General features: G+C 31.4%; 14 protein-coding genes across 14 annotated transcripts, besides 5 other annotated features; 7 read left to right on the forward strand and 7 right to left on the reverse strand.

Moving 5' to 3' along the window:
* Positions 1–69: 69 nt before the first annotated feature.
* Positions 70–549, reverse strand: CMU_007400 (60S ribosomal protein L21, putative; the record flags this gene model as incomplete). Its single annotated transcript, XM_002140563.1, has 1 exon — positions 70–549. The coding sequence occupies one exon, from the start codon at positions 547–549 to the stop codon at positions 70–72; it is 480 nt and encodes a 159-aa protein (XP_002140599.1).
* Positions 550–801: 252 nt separating this feature from the next.
* Positions 802–856: a sequence feature (AT_rich).
* Positions 857–994: 138 nt separating this feature from the next.
* On the forward strand, positions 995–3,715 carry CMU_007410 (glycogen phosphorylase, putative; the record flags this gene model as incomplete). The annotated part of the gene is made up of 1 exon (XM_002140564.1): positions 995–3,715. The coding sequence occupies one exon, from the start codon at positions 995–997 to the stop codon at positions 3,713–3,715; it is 2,721 nt and encodes a 906-aa protein (XP_002140600.1).
* Positions 3,716–3,960: 245 nt separating this feature from the next.
* Positions 3,961–4,782, forward strand: CMU_007420 (uncharacterized protein; the record flags this gene model as incomplete). Its single annotated transcript, XM_002140565.1, has 1 exon — positions 3,961–4,782. The coding sequence occupies one exon, from the start codon at positions 3,961–3,963 to the stop codon at positions 4,780–4,782; it is 822 nt and encodes a 273-aa protein (XP_002140601.1).
* A 236-nt stretch (positions 4,783–5,018) lies between these two features.
* On the forward strand, positions 5,019–5,507 carry CMU_007430 (NAC domain-containing protein; the record flags this gene model as incomplete). Its single annotated transcript, XM_002140566.1, has 1 exon — positions 5,019–5,507. The coding sequence occupies one exon, from the start codon at positions 5,019–5,021 to the stop codon at positions 5,505–5,507; it is 489 nt and encodes a 162-aa protein (XP_002140602.1).
* Positions 5,508–5,731: 224 nt separating this feature from the next.
* Positions 5,732–6,020, reverse strand: CMU_007440 (uncharacterized protein; the record flags this gene model as incomplete). The annotated part of the gene is made up of 2 exons (XM_002140567.1): positions 5,732–5,848; positions 5,904–6,020. The coding sequence occupies 2 exons, from the start codon at positions 6,018–6,020 to the stop codon at positions 5,732–5,734; spliced, it is 234 nt and encodes a 77-aa protein (XP_002140603.1).
* Positions 6,021–6,110: 90 nt separating this feature from the next.
* On the forward strand, positions 6,111–6,920 carry CMU_007450 (uncharacterized protein; the record flags this gene model as incomplete). Its single annotated transcript, XM_002140568.1, has 1 exon — positions 6,111–6,920. The coding sequence occupies one exon, from the start codon at positions 6,111–6,113 to the stop codon at positions 6,918–6,920; it is 810 nt and encodes a 269-aa protein (XP_002140604.1).
* On the reverse strand, positions 6,913–7,278 carry CMU_007460 (CutA1 divalent ion tolerance protein, putative; the record flags this gene model as incomplete). The annotated part of the gene is made up of 1 exon (XM_002140569.1): positions 6,913–7,278. One exon carries the CDS (start codon positions 7,276–7,278, stop codon positions 6,913–6,915), a length of 366 nt encoding a protein of 121 aa, XP_002140605.1.
* A 188-nt stretch (positions 7,279–7,466) lies between these two features.
* CMU_007470 (PHD finger-like domain-containing protein 5A, putative) lies at positions 7,467–7,919 on the forward strand (the record flags this gene model as incomplete). The annotated part of the gene is made up of 3 exons (XM_002140570.1): positions 7,467–7,479; positions 7,540–7,691; positions 7,758–7,919. 3 exons carry the CDS (start codon positions 7,467–7,469, stop codon positions 7,917–7,919), a joined length of 327 nt encoding a protein of 108 aa, XP_002140606.1.
* An 86-nt stretch (positions 7,920–8,005) lies between these two features.
* CMU_007480 (DNA topoisomerase family protein) lies at positions 8,006–10,641 on the forward strand (the record flags this gene model as incomplete). The annotated part of the gene is made up of 2 exons (XM_002140571.1): positions 8,006–9,136; positions 9,199–10,641. 2 exons carry the CDS (start codon positions 8,006–8,008, stop codon positions 10,639–10,641), a joined length of 2,574 nt encoding a protein of 857 aa, XP_002140607.1.
* Positions 9,142–9,169: a sequence feature (AT_rich).
* Positions 10,642–10,718: 77 nt separating the features above from the next.
* Positions 10,719–12,145, reverse strand: CMU_007490 (mRNA capping enzyme, putative; the record flags this gene model as incomplete). The annotated part of the gene is made up of 2 exons (XM_002140572.1): positions 10,719–12,040; positions 12,097–12,145. The coding sequence occupies 2 exons, from the start codon at positions 12,143–12,145 to the stop codon at positions 10,719–10,721; spliced, it is 1,371 nt and encodes a 456-aa protein (XP_002140608.1).
* A 125-nt stretch (positions 12,146–12,270) lies between these two features.
* On the reverse strand, positions 12,271–14,358 carry CMU_007500 (Sec1 family protein; the record flags this gene model as incomplete). Its single annotated transcript, XM_002140573.1, has 1 exon — positions 12,271–14,358. The coding sequence occupies one exon, from the start codon at positions 14,356–14,358 to the stop codon at positions 12,271–12,273; it is 2,088 nt and encodes a 695-aa protein (XP_002140609.1).
* A 518-nt stretch (positions 14,359–14,876) lies between these two features.
* Positions 14,877–14,953: a sequence feature (AT_rich).
* A 284-nt stretch (positions 14,954–15,237) lies between these two features.
* Positions 15,238–15,329: a sequence feature (AT_rich).
* A 240-nt stretch (positions 15,330–15,569) lies between these two features.
* On the forward strand, positions 15,570–16,658 carry CMU_007510 (uncharacterized protein; the record flags this gene model as incomplete). Its single annotated transcript, XM_002140574.1, has 1 exon — positions 15,570–16,658. The coding sequence occupies one exon, from the start codon at positions 15,570–15,572 to the stop codon at positions 16,656–16,658; it is 1,089 nt and encodes a 362-aa protein (XP_002140610.1).
* Positions 16,659–16,755: 97 nt separating this feature from the next.
* On the reverse strand, positions 16,756–17,631 carry CMU_007520 (carrier protein, putative; the record flags this gene model as incomplete). Its single annotated transcript, XM_002140575.1, has 1 exon — positions 16,756–17,631. One exon carries the CDS (start codon positions 17,629–17,631, stop codon positions 16,756–16,758), a length of 876 nt encoding a protein of 291 aa, XP_002140611.1.
* Positions 17,185–17,213: a sequence feature (AT_rich).
* A 106-nt stretch (positions 17,632–17,737) lies between the features above and the next one.
* CMU_007530 (uncharacterized protein) lies at positions 17,738–19,492 on the reverse strand (the record flags this gene model as incomplete). The annotated part of the gene is made up of 1 exon (XM_002140576.1): positions 17,738–19,492. One exon carries the CDS (start codon positions 19,490–19,492, stop codon positions 17,738–17,740), a length of 1,755 nt encoding a protein of 584 aa, XP_002140612.1.
* Positions 19,493–19,958: the final 466 nt, after the last annotated feature.

Consider the following 19,958-nt stretch of genomic DNA (forward strand, 5'->3'; position numbering starts at 1 on the left):
TTTAGAGACTAGGGATCTCCTCAAAAGTGATATTAAAGTTATAACTTCTCTGTATAATTCACCCCCAAATTAACATATAGGTATAGTGACATGAGGAGTTAGAACTTCCATACTTGAACAATCAACAAAACCTCCAGGTAGTGGGAGAGCAGGTTGTCTCTTTGTAACTGGAGAAGGCAAGCCTGCTAAATGAGCTTCATGCCTAGAGTTATCATTTTCCTGGACTCTCTTTAAGAAGTCCTCATTACAACGACTCTTCCTAATATGTTCAATGCGCACATTTATTCTCTTTGCAATCTTGCGATTTCCGACTACTTTATTGATAATGACACCGACTGCACGAGGAGTCACATTGTAAACAATCCCAGTCCTTCCATGGTAAAAATGATATGGCATACCTTTGTGAATAGATGAATCAACAACGATGTCTACATAGTCACCAACACGTACTGAGCTTAAATATCTAGAGAGTAAAGGAACACCCTTTTGGCGAAACCCCTTAGAGAATTTTGAACGAGTTCTTGCACGATAGCCGAAAGAATGAGGCATAACTTGTTGTTTCTCAATTCACAAAATAACTTTAGGTAGTATTATACTTCAAAGTCTTATCTAGTAAAAACCCACCTAATAGAGACACTGAGACATCTAAAGTAGTAGAAAATAGTATAAAGGCGCACAAAAATTATACAGTTAGTACTTCCGCTACTTTGTTCCATAAGCGGTGTCAAATAAGCCATTTTTACCGCCCCACATGTCTAATTGAAAGTATGCGACAGGAGATCTAATATTGCTGTCTAGGTCTAATATATTACTTATATTTAAATATAAATACTCAATTATTATTATTACTTAATATCGCGATAACTCGGGGAGTTGAGCGCTAATTCGAGATCTATTTCTTTTTGTATGCATTACTGAGTATTAATACTACATGCAATTACTTTAGATTTAACCTGGTTTCATAACTAAGAGATACTAAATAATAACAAATAATATGGGTGATAGCGTCTTTGTTCATGAAGGTTACAATTTCGAGATGAGGAGAAAGGCCTCATTCTCAAAGCTAACTGGTGCTGTTCCTAGAGGAATGGTTGGTATGTATCAAGATGATTTTGATCCCACTGCTGATTCAAGGAGAGAAAAATTGTGGCGTTTAATGCAGATCTATTTACCAACTGATAGTGAGTCTATCCAAAAATCAATTGTTAATCATGTTGAGTATACATTAGCATGTACAAGATTTAATTTTGATGATAATGCTGCCTATAGAGCGACAGCATTCAGCATTAGAGATAGGCTCATTGAAAATTTAAATGATACTAATGAATATTTTACTGAAACAGACTGCAAACGATGTTATTACCTCAGCTTAGAATTTTTGCTGGGACGAGCGATGCAGAATGCATTAGTAAACTTAGATATTGAGGATAACTATAAAAAGTCATTATTTGGTTTAGGGTATAGTTTGGAGAATTTATATGAAAACGAACATGATGCTGCATTGGGAAATGGTGGATTAGGTCGCTTAGCAGCCTGTTTTCTTGATTCTCTTGCAACAAAGAATTTTCCTGGGTGGGGTTATGGAATCCGTTATACATATGGAATATTTGAACAAAAAATTGTACAAGGTCGCCAATTTGAATATCCTGATTATTGGTTAGTACAATCAAATCCATGGGAGATAGAGAGACAAGATGTGACATATGGGGTGAGATTTTATGGAAAAGTTCGTGAATTTGAAGAGTATGGAAAGAAGAAGTATCGATGGGTAGATGGTGAAGTGATTCAAGCAGTCGCATATGATAATCCAATACCAGGGTTCGATACATATAATTGCATAAATCTGCGTCTTTGGAAAGCAACACCTTCAAAAGAGTTTGATTTTTCAGCTTTTAATGAAGGTAAATATGTCGATGCAGTATGTGGACGTCAAAGAGCAGATTATATTACAGCTGTGTTATACCCAAATGACAATACAGACCAGGGTAAAGAACTACGACTAAAGCAACAATACTTTTTTGTATGTGCGACTATGCAAGATATATTACGCAGATTTAAGAAGACTGGATCGGTTAACTGGAAAGACCTACCAAAAAAGGTATCTTGTCAATTAAATGATACTCATCCAACAATAGCAATTGCAGAGATGATGCGCATACTGATAGATGTTGAGGATTTAGAATGGGATTTTGCATGGGATATTACATGTCAATGCTTTAATTATACAAATCATACAGTTTTACCTGAAGCTCTAGAAAAGTGGAGTGCTGCGTTAATAAATCGTCTATTACCTAGACATTTGATGATTATTAATGAAATAAATCATAGATTTTTGAATGACGTACGTAATGTTATGGGTGATGGTCCATGGATATCAAAGATGTCCATCTATGAGGAAGGTTGGGATAAGAAAATCCGTATGGCAAATTTAGCTGTAATAGGAAGCGCTAAAGTTAATGGAGTTGCCGTTCTGCATACTGAGATTGTTAAAAAAGACCTTTTTTCTGATTTCGTAGAATATTATTCTAGGAAAGGTATTTCAGACAAATTTGTCAATATTACTAATGGAGTAACACCTAGAAGATGGATTAATTGTTCAAATCCTGAATTATCGCACTTAATATCAAGTTGGCTTGGATCTGATAGCTGGTTAACAAATTTCGATATGATACAGAGTTTACAAAACAATATTGATGATGAAGGGTTACAGAAAGAGTGGGCTGAAGTAAAGTTACATAACAAACAGAGACTTGCAAGATGGGTTGAGGTTAATACTGGATATAAAGTAGATACGAATATGCTATTTGATATACAAGTTAAAAGGATTCATGAATACAAACGGCAATTACTTAATGTATTTTATATTATTCATAGATACTTAATGCTAAAGAAACTTTCTACTAATGAAAGGAAAAAAGTAGTTCCTAGGTGCTGCTTTTTTGGTGGAAAAGCTGCACCTGGATATGCAGTCGCAAAATCAGCAATTAAAATGATAAATAACCTTTCAGTTGTGATCAACAATGATCCTGACACCAAGGAATACCTAATGTGCATATTTCTACCGAATTATAATGTGAGTAATGCTCAAGTTATTATTCCAGCCTCTGATATTTCTCAACACATATCAACTGCCGGAACAGAAGCCTCTGGTACAAGTAATATGAAGTTTGTCATGAATGGAGGTTTAATACTAGGGACTTTGGATGGTGCAAATGTGGAAATTAAAGAGGAATGTGGAGATGATACTATATTTATATTTGGTGCACTAGAGCATCAAGTATCTGAAATCAGAGCACAGGCAGCAAATGGTAACTACCACATTGATGAGAGATTGCAAGAAGTTTTTAACTTCATACGAACTGGGGGGATAATGCTTGGAGATGGGAAAGCTCAAGGTGAATTTTGCGATATAATTGATAGAATATCCTCTAATGGCAATGGATATGTTGGAGATCACTATTTATTGTGCTATGATTTCCCGTTATATTGTAAAGCACAAGAGAAAGTTGATGAAGCCTACAAGAACAAAAAGGAATGGGTAAAGACCTGTATAAAAGCTACATCATCTATGGGAAAGTTCTCTACTGACAGAACAATTGAGGAATATGCAACTTTAATATGGGGGCTAGAGCCATGTGAAAGGCCAGCTCCAGAATCATGTCATAGGTTATCTATCTGTTCTCAGTCATCAGATCGAACTGCGACTAAAAAATAATTTCATTTTAAGAACCAGCTTTACATTGAATTCTATTATGTTCACACTTAATAGATAAAGTTTTGATAAAAATAGAATACTAAGTTCTTTTTGATTATTGAAACTTTTAATTGTCAACGGATTTATTTAGATTTAATTATGAGCCTCCTACGTGACTTACGCGCCTTTTCCCCGACCACTCTGTCCCGCCTCTCTTTTTCACATGTAGTATGATAGTATTTCCTAGTATTTGACAGAAGCTTCGAATGGAAAAACCTTTATACAAAAACACTTATAAAAAGGTAACTAGTCTAAAATATAACCGGAGGATTTATTATGATATCATTTCTGCCCTTTACTTTGCAACTTTATGGTTGTGGATGTTTTTTGATTGTGGACCAAATTATATTAGTTTCTTCTACTACCTTACAAATTGGGGATGGACTTTAGTACTAATATTTTTTATCAGTGCAACTGCAATTGACCTCTTAAGATTTAAAGAACAGCATGTGCCTCTTCTGTTGATAAATGTATGTTTACTTGTACGTGAATTAGGGATTTCACTAGAAAGCGTAATAGTTCCATTCTTCTGGATAATTGTTTATCCAAAAGAACCATGGAGATCTATATTATGGGAGATTCAGATGCATGGTGTAGGTCTAGTGTATCTATGTTTTGACTATACAATAAGAATATCAATATTTTCCTCATTATCAAAAAAAAATCTCTTCATTGTATCAATTCTGTATATTCTGATGAATTGTTATGTTGTCGTTAAATTAGGAGTAACAATATACCCCGGAATTACATATAATACTTGGGGATCGTGGATTGTCGTGAGTATAGCTACAATTCTCGTTTTAGTAGCTCATCAAGTAGCTTCACTAGTTACTATATGTGTGCTCATCAAGAATAGTATTTTCAAGTCACACGAAGAAGCTCCCTTAGTAATGAAATGTACTCGATTGTTTCAGAAAGCAAATGAACTTCGCAAGAAAGAAGTCTTGAGGCGAAGATTTGGTTCAATTCTTATATATAGTGAAGATAACCTAAATAAGGGAGATTCTAGAGAAGACTACTGCAAATAGTTGAACAGTTCCATATAATTACATTGGACTAATTTATTTTCTAAAGCAAAGGGATAATCAGATTTCAACAATACCCTCTGGAAACAAACTATTAATGCTTGTTTATAGCGGTTTTCTATATGAGCGGTTTTTGTTATTGGAACAGAGACGCTTATAAGTGAATTATAGAATAGTCGAGACAGACAATTCACTAATACATTTTGAGTATTAAGAAGGCATATAGGCAAGTGCAGAAAATGAGTGGTTTGAATCTCAATGAGGACGCTATTGAAGTTGCTCGTCAGAAGTTGCGTGAAAGATTTGGTGCTGCTACTCAAGTAGGAGGCAAAGGTACTGCTAGGAGGAAAAAGCGTACTCAAAAGCCGGCAGGTGGTATGGATTTGAAGAAATTACAAACAATAACTAATCGTTTTAGATGCCAGACATTTCCAGCTATTGGTGATATAACTATGATGAGAAGTGATGGCACTTGCCTACACTTCATAAATCCGAAGTTGCAAGCATCTGTTACATCAAATACATACATTATTAGTGGAAATGGACAAGAAAGGAAAATTAAAGATTTACCAAGGCAAGTAAATCAGATGGATTTAAGTGCATTCCTAAATGATCCTAAATTCCGAAGATTATTCCAAGATTCACAATCTGGTAATGCACCGAATTTACAATCTAACGAAGAGGATGATATTCCTGATCTTGTAGAGAATTTCGAAGAAATTGAATAGAATAGCTTGAGGCAATCATTATCCTCTAATATGATATTAAGAATAGCGTCATAATTACTAGTTCTTAGCTTAGAATGTGTTGATATGTAGCAATCACTAGTATATTATTATTATCTATTTGACCTATATACTAATTCACTTATTAGTAATTGTATGAATTGCTATATATATCCTGCAATAATAACTTCCTTAAAATAGGGTAGTAGTTTGGGTGTATATACCATTTATTTATTTCCCTTACTCCCTATACTTCTTGATAAAAGTTTTATGTGCTCACTTCCAGATATAGCAGTTCCAGCTATTAAAGACTCAATTTGTTTAATGCTAACCACTTCTTTACCCTGAAAATAAGTAGTTTGATTATCTAAAGAAATAAATAAATAAATGACGCCTTACCTTCCTAACTTTCTTATTACTACTTTTCAAGTATGACTTTTTTGAAAAAACTGGCTTGTTATGTCTCTTAGTACATTTCGATGCTGAGACTTTTTTTTTTATTTGTCCTTGAGTCATTTTGAGATTGTTTAAAGCTAAGAAAGTGAGTAGCGGTAAGTCAAGGTTATTTTACCTAAGGGTAAGCAAAATTGGTACAATCTGGCATTAATGTATGATTGCAAGTACAGTGATGTTGATGAATTAGAATTACTGAGCTCTCTTAAGTTTGGAGTTTATAATAATGCTCATAAATTTAAAGAGAGTAATTACTGGAAATATGTTTCAAAAAATATTGATACTATGAAGGAAAATCTATGGAACCAATTACCACAAGGTGATATAAATTATCCATCATCTATATATAGATATGTATTATGTGCAATTGGTATTGGTAGCTTTGAAGGTATGTATTCTAGTAATTCACCATCAATATATCAATTATCAGCAATTATTGCTCTTCATAATCACTTCCAATTTGAAAGTATCTATATTTGTGATCCAGCATTTACATTTCTTGATTGTGAATTAATTTCTGAAATATTTGCAAATGAAAAAGTTCATGTTGAAGTATTTAGTGGATCAGATATTAGTATTCCACTGAATAAAATATCACAATTTTCTATTAGCTACAAATTGCCTGGGAATTTTTCAACGCGAGTTTTCCTCTTTATGCCACATTGTGATAGGTGTGTATTTGGAATGGTTTTCTACTACTTTCTTTATGGAGATGGTTTAAATGGAAACATTAGTATTGATCAAATAATGTTATGGGGTAATAATCTCTTCTCATTTTTAGTAGATACGCAAAGAAGTTCAAACACAAACTGTGAGTTTTGTAATGTCCTCAAATTAGTCCTTAATAAAATAGATATTATTAATTATAGCAATATTCCTGATCATTTTGAAAACTTTAATTATGCTTTCCATGACTTAGGTATATTTGGATTTCTTAATTTTAAGGATAATTTTTTTAAGTGATAGTATATTTATGTTTTTTATTTGTAACGGAATCAAGAACCCATTCTAAATAATCCTTATTACCATCTGTGATAACTGTAGCTATAATTTCTGGTACATTATAAGAATGCAGCTCCTTTATTCTTTCTGTAAGTGTTGAAATTAAGTCTTTAGAAGTTTTTATAATTATTATCACTTCATCACTCTTTAAAACTTCTCCTTTCCATCTATATATACTTTTCACTGGTTGAATTATTGATGCACAAGCACACAACTCCTCTGCAACCAACTTTGAAGATATTGATTCAGCCTCTTCATTCGATTTAGCTGATACTAAAACAATTATGACTTTATTTACTTCTATGGATGACTCCTGCATAATTATAATATTACTACAAATTTTTATGAAAATAAGAAATTGCTACTAATTTCAGTGCTTGTACAGGATTTAAATTCCAATAATTGGCGCAGCTAGACAAACTTTATTTAGTATTCCATATCCCTTTTAACTATTGTAACTAATTAGATTAATATTTCCTACTCAAAAAGGGGAATATTAGCAGTCAAATGTCTCGTCATCGTATGTTATTTTATTTGTGTTAATTATATCTGTATATACCTTTTTTACTTTTCTTTCTAGATCCTGACTTGGTTATGTGCAGAAAGCAACCTGGAATACACATTGGTCGCTTATGTGAAAAATGTGATGGCAGATGTCCTATTTGTGATTCACTTGTTAATCCTTCTACAATTGTTAGAATATGTGATGAATGCAACTACGGCTCACTACAGGTAGGCTAGATCAAGATGTGCGAAGATCAATCTAAAATCCACTTCCTTTTTGAATATTTTATTTAGGGGAGATGTATAATATGTGGATCTATCGGGATGTCAGATGCCTATTATTGCAAAGAATGTACAATGTGCGAAAAAGATAGAGATGGTTGTCCTAAGATTGTAAATTTAGGGACTACAAAGACAGACTTAATTTATCAACAAAGAAAAAGTGTTAACAAGTAGATAATATACTTTGATAATGAAAAGAAAATTAGTTACTTAGTATATAATAATCTCTATCTAATTGAATTATTTAAAAATTGGGAAAAATGTCTTGTCTCTTTACTGAATTTCACCTTTACAATATAATCCTGTTTTTAGTTGTAACTTCGAGAAGTATTCCAATGAGGGTACCGACAGTCTTGATGGTGGCTGAAAAGCCCTCTATTGCTGAGACAGTTGCAAAAGTACTGTCAAATGGTAATTTAAATACAAGACAATGTAAAACTCCTGTGCATGAATATACGGCCTACTTTCAGCATAAAAGAGCACTTTTTAAAGTTACTTCAGTTTCTGGGCATGTATTTGAAACAGATTTCCCTTCAAAATACAGTAATTGGGAATCAATTGATCCAGTTGATCTCTTTGATCTCCCTACTGTAAAAAATGAATCATCTTCTAAAATGATAGCACACCTCTTAAGGGAAGCGAAGAACTGTGATTTCTTAGTTCTTTGGCTAGATTGTGATAGGGAAGGAGAAAACATATGTTTTGAAGTAATTAGTGTTGTTAAAGATGTTATGGCTAAAGGAAGAAATGAATCTCTTTGGATATTTAGAGCTAGATTTTCATCTGTTGCACCCAAAGATGTGATTGAAGCTATGAACAACCTTAAGTCACCAAATAGGGATGAAGCTGATGCTGTAGATGTACGCCAAGAATTAGATTTAAAAATTGGTGTTGCATTTTCGAGGTTTCAGACAACTTATTTAAAGACGAAATATGGAGATTTTAATAATTCAATTCTATCTTATGGACCATGTCAAACTCCAACATTATTCTTTGTTGTTCAAAGAAGGGACAAAATTTTAGGTTTTTCTCCTGAGAAGTTCTATTACCTAAATGTAACAATTGAATATAAAGATATAATTCTTTCTCCAACTTGGGAGAGGAAGAAAATATTTGATTTACAGAGTATACAATGCCTTTATAACACTGTCAATTCTACCTATCCTATAATTGCTAAGGTTATTGATATCAAGAAGAAAGCTGATAGAATTAGCAGACCACTGCCACTAAACACTGTTCAAATGCTCAAACTAGCCTCAAATATACTTGGTATTAGTCCTTTTCAAGCAATGAATATTGCAGAAAAGTTGTATTTGTCGGGGTTCATAACCTATCCTAGAACAGAAACAACGAAATATCCAAAATCATTTGATACGAAAGAAGCTGCTTCGGTAAGTAATTTTTTATAACATTAAATTTTTATTGTGAAATATTATTGTGGATTACTTTTTAGATTCATAAGGATCATCCATTATGGGGTCAATATACATGTGATATCCTAGCTCGAAATTACACTAATCCACGTCAAGATGGCATAGATGTAGGTGATCACCCACCTATAGTACCAATACGCAGTGTTATATCTAATGACTTAGCAGGTGATAATTGGCGTTTATATGAATTGATAACTCGCCACTTTTTAGCAACTATATCTCCTGATATTAAATTTACAAATGAATTTGTCATATTTGATATAAATGGTGAGAAATTTACTCTTCAAGGAAGGAGAATTAATGAATATGGATTTTCTATAATATATAAGAGCAAGAGTATAAATTCGATATCTATCCCACAATTAGATTTAGGTATGAAGTTGAATTTAAAGTCTATTGAGATATGTAATGGTGAAACTAAACCTCCTCCATTACTTAGTGAAGGTAATTTACTTTCACTTATGGAAAAGAATGGTATTGGGACAGATGCATCAATGCCTGTACATATTCAAAAATTAATTGAAAGAAAGTATGTAAATATTATTGATGGAAGAAAATTAGAGCCTACAAGGCTTGGAAATGCGCTAATTCATGGTTATATGAATATAGATATAGAACTAGTTTATCCAATGATAAGAAGTGAAATGGAAAGATACATCAGTCTAATTTCACAAGGAAAGGCTAATGCAGGAAATGTACTTAAACATACTCTTGCAATTTTTAAACTAAAGTTTTTATTTTTTGTAAAGAATATTACTTCTTTTGAATCATTGTTTCAACTCAGTTTCACTAATTTGTCAAGTAGTGGTACACGTCTAAGTAAATGTGGACAGTGTAAACGATACATGACTTATATTTCTAATACTAATCCTCCAAAATTATATTGCTCTTTTTGTGAGATAAATTTAAAATTGCCAAGTGGTGGTAGCTTAAAACTTTATAAAGAGCTCAAATGTCCTCTAGACGACTACGAACTCCTAGTATTTAATAGCTTAAGAACCAAGAAGAATATGATACTATGCCCAAGATGTTATAATGATCCACCCTTTGACAGTGCTATTCAAAACATTCTTTGTAAAGAGTGTCCTCACCCAACTTGTCCACACTCCTATAATTCATCTTTTATAATGTACTGCCCAGTAGAAAAGTGTAAAGATGGAGTATTGACCTTGGATTTGAGTTCAGCACCTAATTGGAGAATCGATTGCTCCAACTGCAATTTTGTACTAAAATTTAGAGAGAAACATTGTCATAAAGTTTCAACAACCAATGATTATTGTAATAACTGTGGAGCTAGAATCTTATTAATAAATTTGAACAGTCCTAAAGAATCAATAATAGGTTGTCCAATTTGCCTTGAAAGAATAAATGAACTTATTGAAGCTGAAGAAAACTCAGTATCTAGAAGAATATCAATACGTCCTAAATTTAGAGGGAGTAAAAAAAACATAAGGAAAAGCTAAGAAAGTAAAATATTTGGTTCTTGATTTATAGTATATAAATTGAACGAAATATAACATTTATAAAGTAAAATAATCTCCTAATTCTCTCTTAATAAACTCGATTGAAACTTTTTGACGAAATCTGGTAGATTACAGTATTCTGCAACAGACTTCTTCCCACTCTTGTGATACAAATTTATTGTATTAATAAGAACATCACTGCTAATTCCATCTCTTATAGATTCAAAAACTCTATTTACTGTATTTATATCATTTGGAGTATTTTTATCCGTTCTAATTCTCTCTACTACCCATCCACCTTGTACTGCAATTAATGGTTCACCCCAAGCAATTGCACCATTGTGAGTCTTTGTAGGTTTGTAATAGACAACATTTGGATCATAGAAGCATTCAAGTATTTGACCAGATGTTCTATAAACTCTAAATTCATCTATTAGATATTGATACAAAGGACCCACTGGAGCACAAAAGCAATTAACACTAGCTCTAACACCACGTATTCCAACTAACAATTCCAAAAATATAGGGGAATCATATTCATCTGATTCAGAGTAAAACATAGCAGCAAAATCAGCAGTATTCAAGTGTGGTGGTTTCCATTTTAGTAGTTGTGGACAGGTTCCAGGAATGTAAGGCAGGTGAAGAGGGGTAAATATAATTCCATCTGATAAATGAGGTAGACGTTTTGAGAAGTTTAAAATAGCAGGCACATCGGTAACTTCAAAAAAATCCTTAATATATATTTCAAATGGGTCACTTTTAATTTGTTTCATTTCACCAAAAAATTTTTTTATTATTCTGTCATATAATATTTTTGGTTTAATCACCTTTAAATAAGCATTTTTTAACCTTTCCAAAAGTGGTAGTAATTTTATAGTCTCATCTCTTTCAATTGAAATGCAATCATATACCAAATATCTTAAAATTGTTAATTTTTGGTCGTCAATAGAAAATGTATCCTTAACTAATTCTCCATCCAATAAGGTATTCTGTTGAAAATATGTCATATGTTGCTCATTATTTGGATTTAAATTAACCAATTCTTTATTTAAAGAAGAAAAGTTAAGATCTTTTGTATTATCATTTTCTGTTACAGAAGTCTCATTATTATTTATGAAGTGCTCTTGGATACTTACTATTGTAAACCAATAGGTACTTGGCAAAGTCATATTAACAACATTTACTTGTTGATTACGATCAATTAAGAAAACCCGTCGACTAGCTGCATAAAGTAATAGGCGAATACCATCAGTTTTTTCACAAGCAACATATGTATTTCTACCAATACAAGATTCAAGCTTTTGTTGGTTCAGTGAAACTGGTTGGGAACCTGGGAAAGTATCTTGTCTCCAACCACAATAGTTTCGAACCTTTTTTAATATTTCATTTTTTTGGATACCTGTAATATACAATTTTAATTAGTTATAAATATTCGGGTATTTTTTTGTAACTTACCTTCATCTAACACAAAACCTGGAATAGATATATTTAAGGTTTCATCCATTAGTGTAGGGTTATTTATAAGTAATTAATAGTCGCAAGGAATTGCCTAAAAAATTCAGCCTTTGCATTTAAAAGTAAAAGCCCGCCAGTGTAATAGGGAATATTTTGTATTATTGGAGGCTCACTTCAACATGTTCTATATGCTTTCAAAGAATCAAATAATATTTTATGATTAAATATTTCTGTTGCTCCAATATATATCTCTTTCCCTATAAGAAATTGTAATTTTCTTAGACATGTAACTTCCCCAAGAGTAACACCACCAACAAAAATTACAAGACATGATTGTGGTTTAAAATTAACTTCATTACATCTAACTTCCACACAAGGCCCCCATATATTATCTAAAATTTCCTTAATACTATCTTCCATTACACTTACTGGTTTATTAGACTCACTACATAATAGCTCAACAAGCCTTACACTTGCTGGTGCATAACCACTATATACACAGCTAATATCGTTTTCTGACTCTTTCTCATTCATAAGTAATCGGAGATTCTTTTTCAATATAGACCATGAATAAAATTTATTTGCCTCATATTTTAAAAGTCCTAGAGTAGCCAAAAAGTTGAGTCGACTCAGCTCTTGGAAACCGAAAACTCGAATAATTTGCTTTTTTATTCTTTCAAATTGCATCTTGTTTTTGAAACCACCTTCAACTAAACATGCTAAACATAAAATTCTATATACCTCATTTATTTCAATTCCCTTTTGATCTATCAATGATTCTAAAGGACCTTCTACTTGGGACCCAACTGAAAGAGCTTCACCAAGGCGATTACTGATATCCCTTACAACACCAGGAACTGAAGAATTAATGAGTGAATTGGCCATTATTGAGTCTTCAAGTTCAAGACGTTTTACTGATAGATAGTTTTTTGTATAGTAATCATTGAGGAATGTTGCAACATTTACATGATTTGCTAGAGTCCCTTGCTCACTCTGTTTTCCTTTTAGTTTGCGCACAAATTCCCCTATTTCTGCAATATCTCTTAGACCATCCTTTTCTTGATAAAGAGATTGTAATTCATGTGCTTTTTTGTGTAAATATATTCCAACTTCCTTTAAGCGCAGATCTTTGAGAGAAGGAAAGAGAGTATCCCCAGCTAAAGCTAATTTCCATGAATTCGATCTAATATTTTCATGAGCTACCTTATTTGTAGGGATTTCTACATAAGTTTTTTGAACACCAAATGTGAAGTCTAAAAGTGCATGATAGGCAAAAGGAGTTGCCATAAGAGTATACATGTCACATCTTCTATCTAATATGATTACTTGATCAAAACTTAATGGGCATTCATCCAGCTTATTGTTATATCCACTTTCATAGCTAGTAACAGGCACTACTGATTTAGTACAAAATGAATATTTTATTGGAATAGCAGTCTCAAGAACATTTTTTTTTGGCAAGACTACTTTTTGTGTAGAGTCAACATTCGAAACATCAAATAAGTTAGACCAAGTAAATGGTTTATAATCATTTCTAATTGTTGTTTTTGCTTCATTAACTTCATAAAAATAATTTAAAAGAGAAGCAGCAGCAGATCCTATGGCATATATACGAGCTGTTAAAGAATTTGTATAATTAAGCAACCAATATAAGCTGTTTGCAGCTAATTGAAGTGACGTCTCTTCTTTGTAAAGGTGATAATCAACAAAAATATTTCTATACTCCATAGACAGTGTATTTTCATCTATTGGTACCCAGTATACGTGTATGGAATAGCATTCTGGTATGATATGATATGGTGTAATAAGTTTATGGAGCATTTGAAGAGCTGAAATTGTATAAGATGGAATAAAACCTATAATATTTCTAATTGAAATAGTTAAATTTAAATGAATACGTTGAATGGAATTTTGAAATGTTATAAGATAGTTAGATAAAATCTTTACATATTCAAAAGATGGACGACATATATATATGCAAACTATTGTTTGTATTTTAGAATCATTATTTTGAGATTCAAAAGGTATATCACAAATAATTGAATATATTAGATCCGTAAAGTTCAATCCATTACTCAGTGTATGTATATTTTTAAATCCAAGATCATTTAAATCTGCAGTATCTATGGTAAAACTCAGGAGTGATGAAATAGATGGCTCCACAAATATATGGCAAGGTAGGCTATCCCCATTGCATGATTCATACACACTCTTTAGAAAATATAACAAAGTTTTTCTACCATGGAGTCTAATTAAATCCATAAGTAGATCAGTATCACAAAAAAAAAGTATAAACAGAAATATTTCAATATATTTAGACTTCAATTTGTAATATACAGCGGTTAAAGTTTTACTTTAAGGAGTATTTCCCTGAATTGCAATAGTATCTATTATGTGTTATTGATACTGCAAAATAAATAAAATATTGGAATATCACTGGATCAGAAATTTAGTAGAATAAGACTCGGAAGAGATGACCTTATGATCTAGAAATATGTCTATTTTGAGGAAAATTAGAGTCAGAAGATAGTTTTAATATTTAAGGTAACTTAATCAAATAGTCTACTAGAAGACAACTTTATATTTGTGAATACTATGCTTTCAAATTAAATATTTCATTGCAGAGATATTACTTTGATACTTCATTAATACTTCTTGTTTGCTGCCAATTTACCTTCAAAGGAATGATTAGATCTTCTAAATTTACTTTATTATAAACACGAAAAATCAATATTTCATTGCATATGTCTACTATTTATACTTTCAAAGTTATCTTGTAGTATATTATTTACTATAAATAGTAATATATATATCTAAAAAAAATTATTTAATAATTCTGATTTAAAAAAAAAAAAAACTGCTACAAACTGATACAATATAATGTATTTTTTTTTTTTCATTAGATATATTATTAGAGGTTATAATTAAAAATATCCAATTTATTCAGAATTAATTAAAGAAATATGAAAGTATATATTGGGATTGTTTATATAATTGAATTAATACAGAATTCAAATAAGTAATTTTCTTTGACCAGTATCTCCAATAAAAATCACTTGCTAGTTTTCTTTCTTTAAACAATAGCTAATCTGCACATTCATGTTATATACATATATTTAGTATTAAAAAAAAGAGTTCCACTATTTAAAAAAAAATAATTAAATCCCTTAAAATAAAATAGTCTAATTACTATATATGTAGTAGATTATTTAAGATAAAAAAAAAAATAATTTGAAAGTACTTTTTGAAAGTAGAAAATTTGTTGTGAATATAAAAAAAAAGTAGCATTAAAATATTTAAGTCAATAGACAATATATGTCTTTATGTACTAAAGTGAGTACTGGCATTTAACTTCGATATTTCAGATTAAAGTTAGAATATATCGAAATAAAAAGTCACGCTTTACAATATTAAGGTTTTAATATTCTGTAGATACAACCGCCTTTAAAGCTATGATTTAGATATTCAAATCAATGAATATCTTATCTACCGAGCTGCCTGAAAAGTGGTGCGACTTTAAGAATAAAATATGCAAGTACTCTCCACCATCATATTTCATATCTTATCCACTTTATGCTGCTCAACTTCGTGTGGCATGTCGGCCTTATATGAATAAAGGAAACAAGTTTAGGAAGGACTCTTATAATTCAGAAATTAATGATATACTTTCAAATGAAAAATTGGCACTTTCCCTCAACCCAGCTAATGTAATTTCTAGTTATAAATTATTGAAGGCAATATATAACCATGAAGGATTCTGGGGTTTATACAGGGGCTATATTCCCTCACTCATTTATGTATTTCTAAGGGATTGGATTAAAAAGCACATGGTATACTTAGAGGAATATTCAAATAGTAGTAAAATATCTAAAATAATTGGGACATACTCTATATATTATTTTCCAAAATATATTGCTGAAATACTAGCATACCCTTGCCTCACTATAGCTTCACAACAAACTATATTTGATGAACCAAGTCTTAAAGTACTTGGAGGTAGCTTAAGTAAGATGGAAGATTGCCAAGTTATACCTGGTAATATTACTAATTATCTATCTACACCTACTAAAAGCATCCTTTCACTGATATGCCTTTCTACTAAATCAGAACATGGTTTACTTTCACTATGGAATGGAATTTCAACACATCTTGCTTCAAAATTTATTGAAGATACAGTCAATTTGTTATCCATGAAATTGCTTTCAAAGGTTAAATATAAACTTTTTGATGAGAAAGGTTATAAAATAACAGAAAATGAAACAAATAAATTAGAAAAGTCAAATAATGAAACCAGTAATGCACTTCAAAGTTTGAAATTTGTGATATGCCACTTTTCAGCTTCCTTAGTTTCACCTATTACATTCATATCAATAATTCAGAGATGTCAAACTGATACTCATTGTGGACTATGTAGAACTGATATAGATGTAAAACAAATCCTTAGCAATATAAACTGGAAATCATATTTTAGTAACTTAGCAATGTATTCACTGATATTTATAGCCATGCTTGGTGAAAATCAGTTTCACAATATACTAGCTATACCAGATATTACAGAGTAAAATAAGTATTTAAGTAAGCACTTTTAAATTGCAAATATTAACAAATATTGCTCTTAACATAAACAGTCTTAATTAGTTTATAGCATAACTTCTTAATTTAAACACTCATTTTATTTAAGAATGTCTCAAATGCACCTAAATATAAGTATCCACCTAGTGAAGTCAAAGTAATTCTATAGCTCATTCCATTAAAAAAACCTTTAATTCCATGTACTTTCCATATACTTTTTATTATAGATATTACTTGATCACTCCTATTTATTGGATATTTAGACGTCAATATTCTAGTTTTCAAAGTATCCATTGGCATTGTTAGTGCTGCTGCTATCCCACCTGATAGAGCTCCTGCCATTGTACTCAAACTATAGAATTCCCGATGTAAGCTGTAGGCTTTAATATATTCCCATAAACTTAATTCAATTGCTATAAATGGTATATCCCTGATGTATAGTGCAAATATTCCATATTGTATCATATAACTTTTAGACCTAAGATGCCATATGCTAAGCAGATCTTTAGGTATACCTAAAAATATTTGTTTAAATTTATATAAATGACGAAGAGAGTATGTATCAGATATAACTTGAGCATTTTGTTTAATTGTTTCAAAGGGGTATCTAATAATTGATGAACATATTTCACTTATAACTGATGCAAGGATAATATCTCGAGTTCTTCTTTCCTTACCACCCATCAATCGGTTTATATATTCATATATCCCAAAAAAAGTTGCAGAAGCTGAAAATGAACCAATTACTGCTGTTATAAACCCACAGTAAAGTGTTCTAATTCTATTCAATCTATATAAAGGAAGGTAATGATTTGAAGTAAAATAAGATTGTCTTCTTGTTTTAAGAGTATCTAGTGGATAAAATACCATATCGACAAATATTCCTGCTAATCCACCAGATATACAGTGCTTAATTATATCATCTTTTTTATCATCTCTAATTTCACTAATAGCCTCTTGCATATCAACAAAAAAATCAATGCCTTACAAATGTGTCACAGTAATACAGCGCGGTTGCAAAATAACTGAGATTACATTATTTGAACAAGTAGATTAAACATTGAAATATTTAACTTCGAAGATTATGCATTGCATTTAATATTAATGGTGCAGGCAATAAGATTATATTTATGATTATCAATAGTTGATTAATCTTTTCCCATGAAAGCGTATCAATATATTTAGATGTAGTAATGTTCATTATTTGGAAAAAGACAAAACAAACAAAAGCTTGTGTACCAGCAAGTCTAGCGAAATTTTTAAACCCAAATGTATCCCCAATAAAACAATTAAGTGCCCCAAAGATGAAAGATCTTAAAGCTGCAAATGTACCAAAATATATATAAAGAAAGAAAAATGGGAGTTGTGAGAGGAAAAGTAGTATTATATGGACAAAACATCCCAACAGTGTTAGAATACCAATCATAAAACTAACACCATATCTAGTTGCTACTGCTCCCCAAAAGATACTAAATATACTTCCCATACTCATTATACTATTATAGATATTCATCACTCTAGGTAAAGTTTCAATCAGTGAAACATCTGACTGATTGCTACTTAGTACTAAAGAAACTATATACTCACTCTTAGAGACTAATATTGAACTTCTCCAAAAATTAAAAACAAATAATGCTAAGAAGACGAAATATTCACAGCTGAAAATCTGCTCATATAGATCAACATTGTATATTTCTCTAAATTTTGTTTTCTTAATTTTTGGTTGTAATCCCAAAGTTGGCAAAGTTTTATTACAACTCATATAATTAATGTTTTTTGAGCAATTAGCTAGAGAGCATACTACACTATAGCCACCCATTATAGCTGATGAATTTTGCAGATAACAGTCAATAGGAATGTCGAAAGCTGTCTTAGATCTTATGGAGTTCATTTTCAGCCTAGGTGTTAAGTCAACAGATTTAGATTTTCCAGCCTCAAAATCTTTAATAGCTAAGTGACAGCACTCTTTTTTAAGATGAGCTTTATCATATATTATTTGGAGAATGTTCTTACTACCAATTAGCTTATTTTCAACTGTGTCACTTTCTTCCTCGTTTATCAGAAATTTTATTTTATCAAATGTCACAGTTGGTAGGGTTAAAAGTAAGATGATAAAAGAAAGAATACCAGCTGCTATATATATATAGATAAACAATCTAGTTACAGTGTATTCATCAACTATAGAAGAGAGTTTTATTTGGATATGACCAATAAGTAATGGTAATAAGATAGCTGCATCGATCAACCCCCCAATTATAGAAATTACAAGTGACTGCATACTGAACAAAGAAGATATTGAAACAATGCTATATGAGATACAAACACGCCCAATTCCTAGAAAAAACCAACTTGTACTGAGGAGATGTGGTCCTAGTGGATGTACCGATAGAGAACTTGCTAATAACATCCAAATTAACAAGCCGGCACAAATTACTATTGAGCCTAGAACTCCAAGTGTTCTGGGACCTACAATATCTGCAATAGTACCAGCTATTGGACTAATTATTAGTGGTGTACTAAGTCCTACCTTCCACGCTGAATTGTGGTACAGGTTTTGAATATTGCATCCTAAAGGGTTACAACTACTCAAGTTTTGCAGTGTACCAAATACAATCGCATCAAAATTTTCTGGATCTTCACAATTAGTTGAGTACTGGGTTGATGAAGGATCACATCGACAGAAATTGGTTAGAATACACGCCTTTCGGAGTAGTGGTAGTATAGCGGTATATGATGCAACAATTCCACATACACCAATTGAAATAAACAAATATAAGCACAACAGAATCCACCTATTACATATGATTCTATTCCTAGATTTCATTATTGAAGTATGTAGTGTTTTACTACGATACTTGCAAGACAGTGTATATGAAGAGGCGGTAGTGTCAATATAAAAGGATATTTCGTGAGATTGTATGGGCATTTATACCGCAAATAAAAGAAAGATATCGGGATTAAAAAAAAGTGATTTCGAGAAATCTACTAAATATATTACTTAAAATTATAAAACCTGAATATTATACAACATAATTATATTATAGAGTATTACTATAGGTGTAATATAAACTAGTAGTTTTATTTTTACAAAAAGATACTTACAAGATGTAAGACTTACATATAAACCTTTTAAACCTGTCTTGTAAATAAGAGATCAATAAAAAGGAAAAGAGAAAGATAAAAAGAAAGTTAGAAGTATATATTGTACACGGGGCGGTATATTTAGTACTACCTACGTAAAGGGTGCATGAAAGTCGGACAAGACGTATACCACAAACATGCAGGCAGAG

Source organism: Cryptosporidium muris, genomic scaffold (assembly GCF_000006515.1).
Source record: "Cryptosporidium muris RN66 scf_1106632373431 genomic scaffold, whole genome shotgun sequence".
In the NCBI taxonomy this organism is placed as follows: domain Eukaryota; phylum Apicomplexa; class Conoidasida; order Eucoccidiorida; family Cryptosporidiidae; genus Cryptosporidium; species Cryptosporidium muris.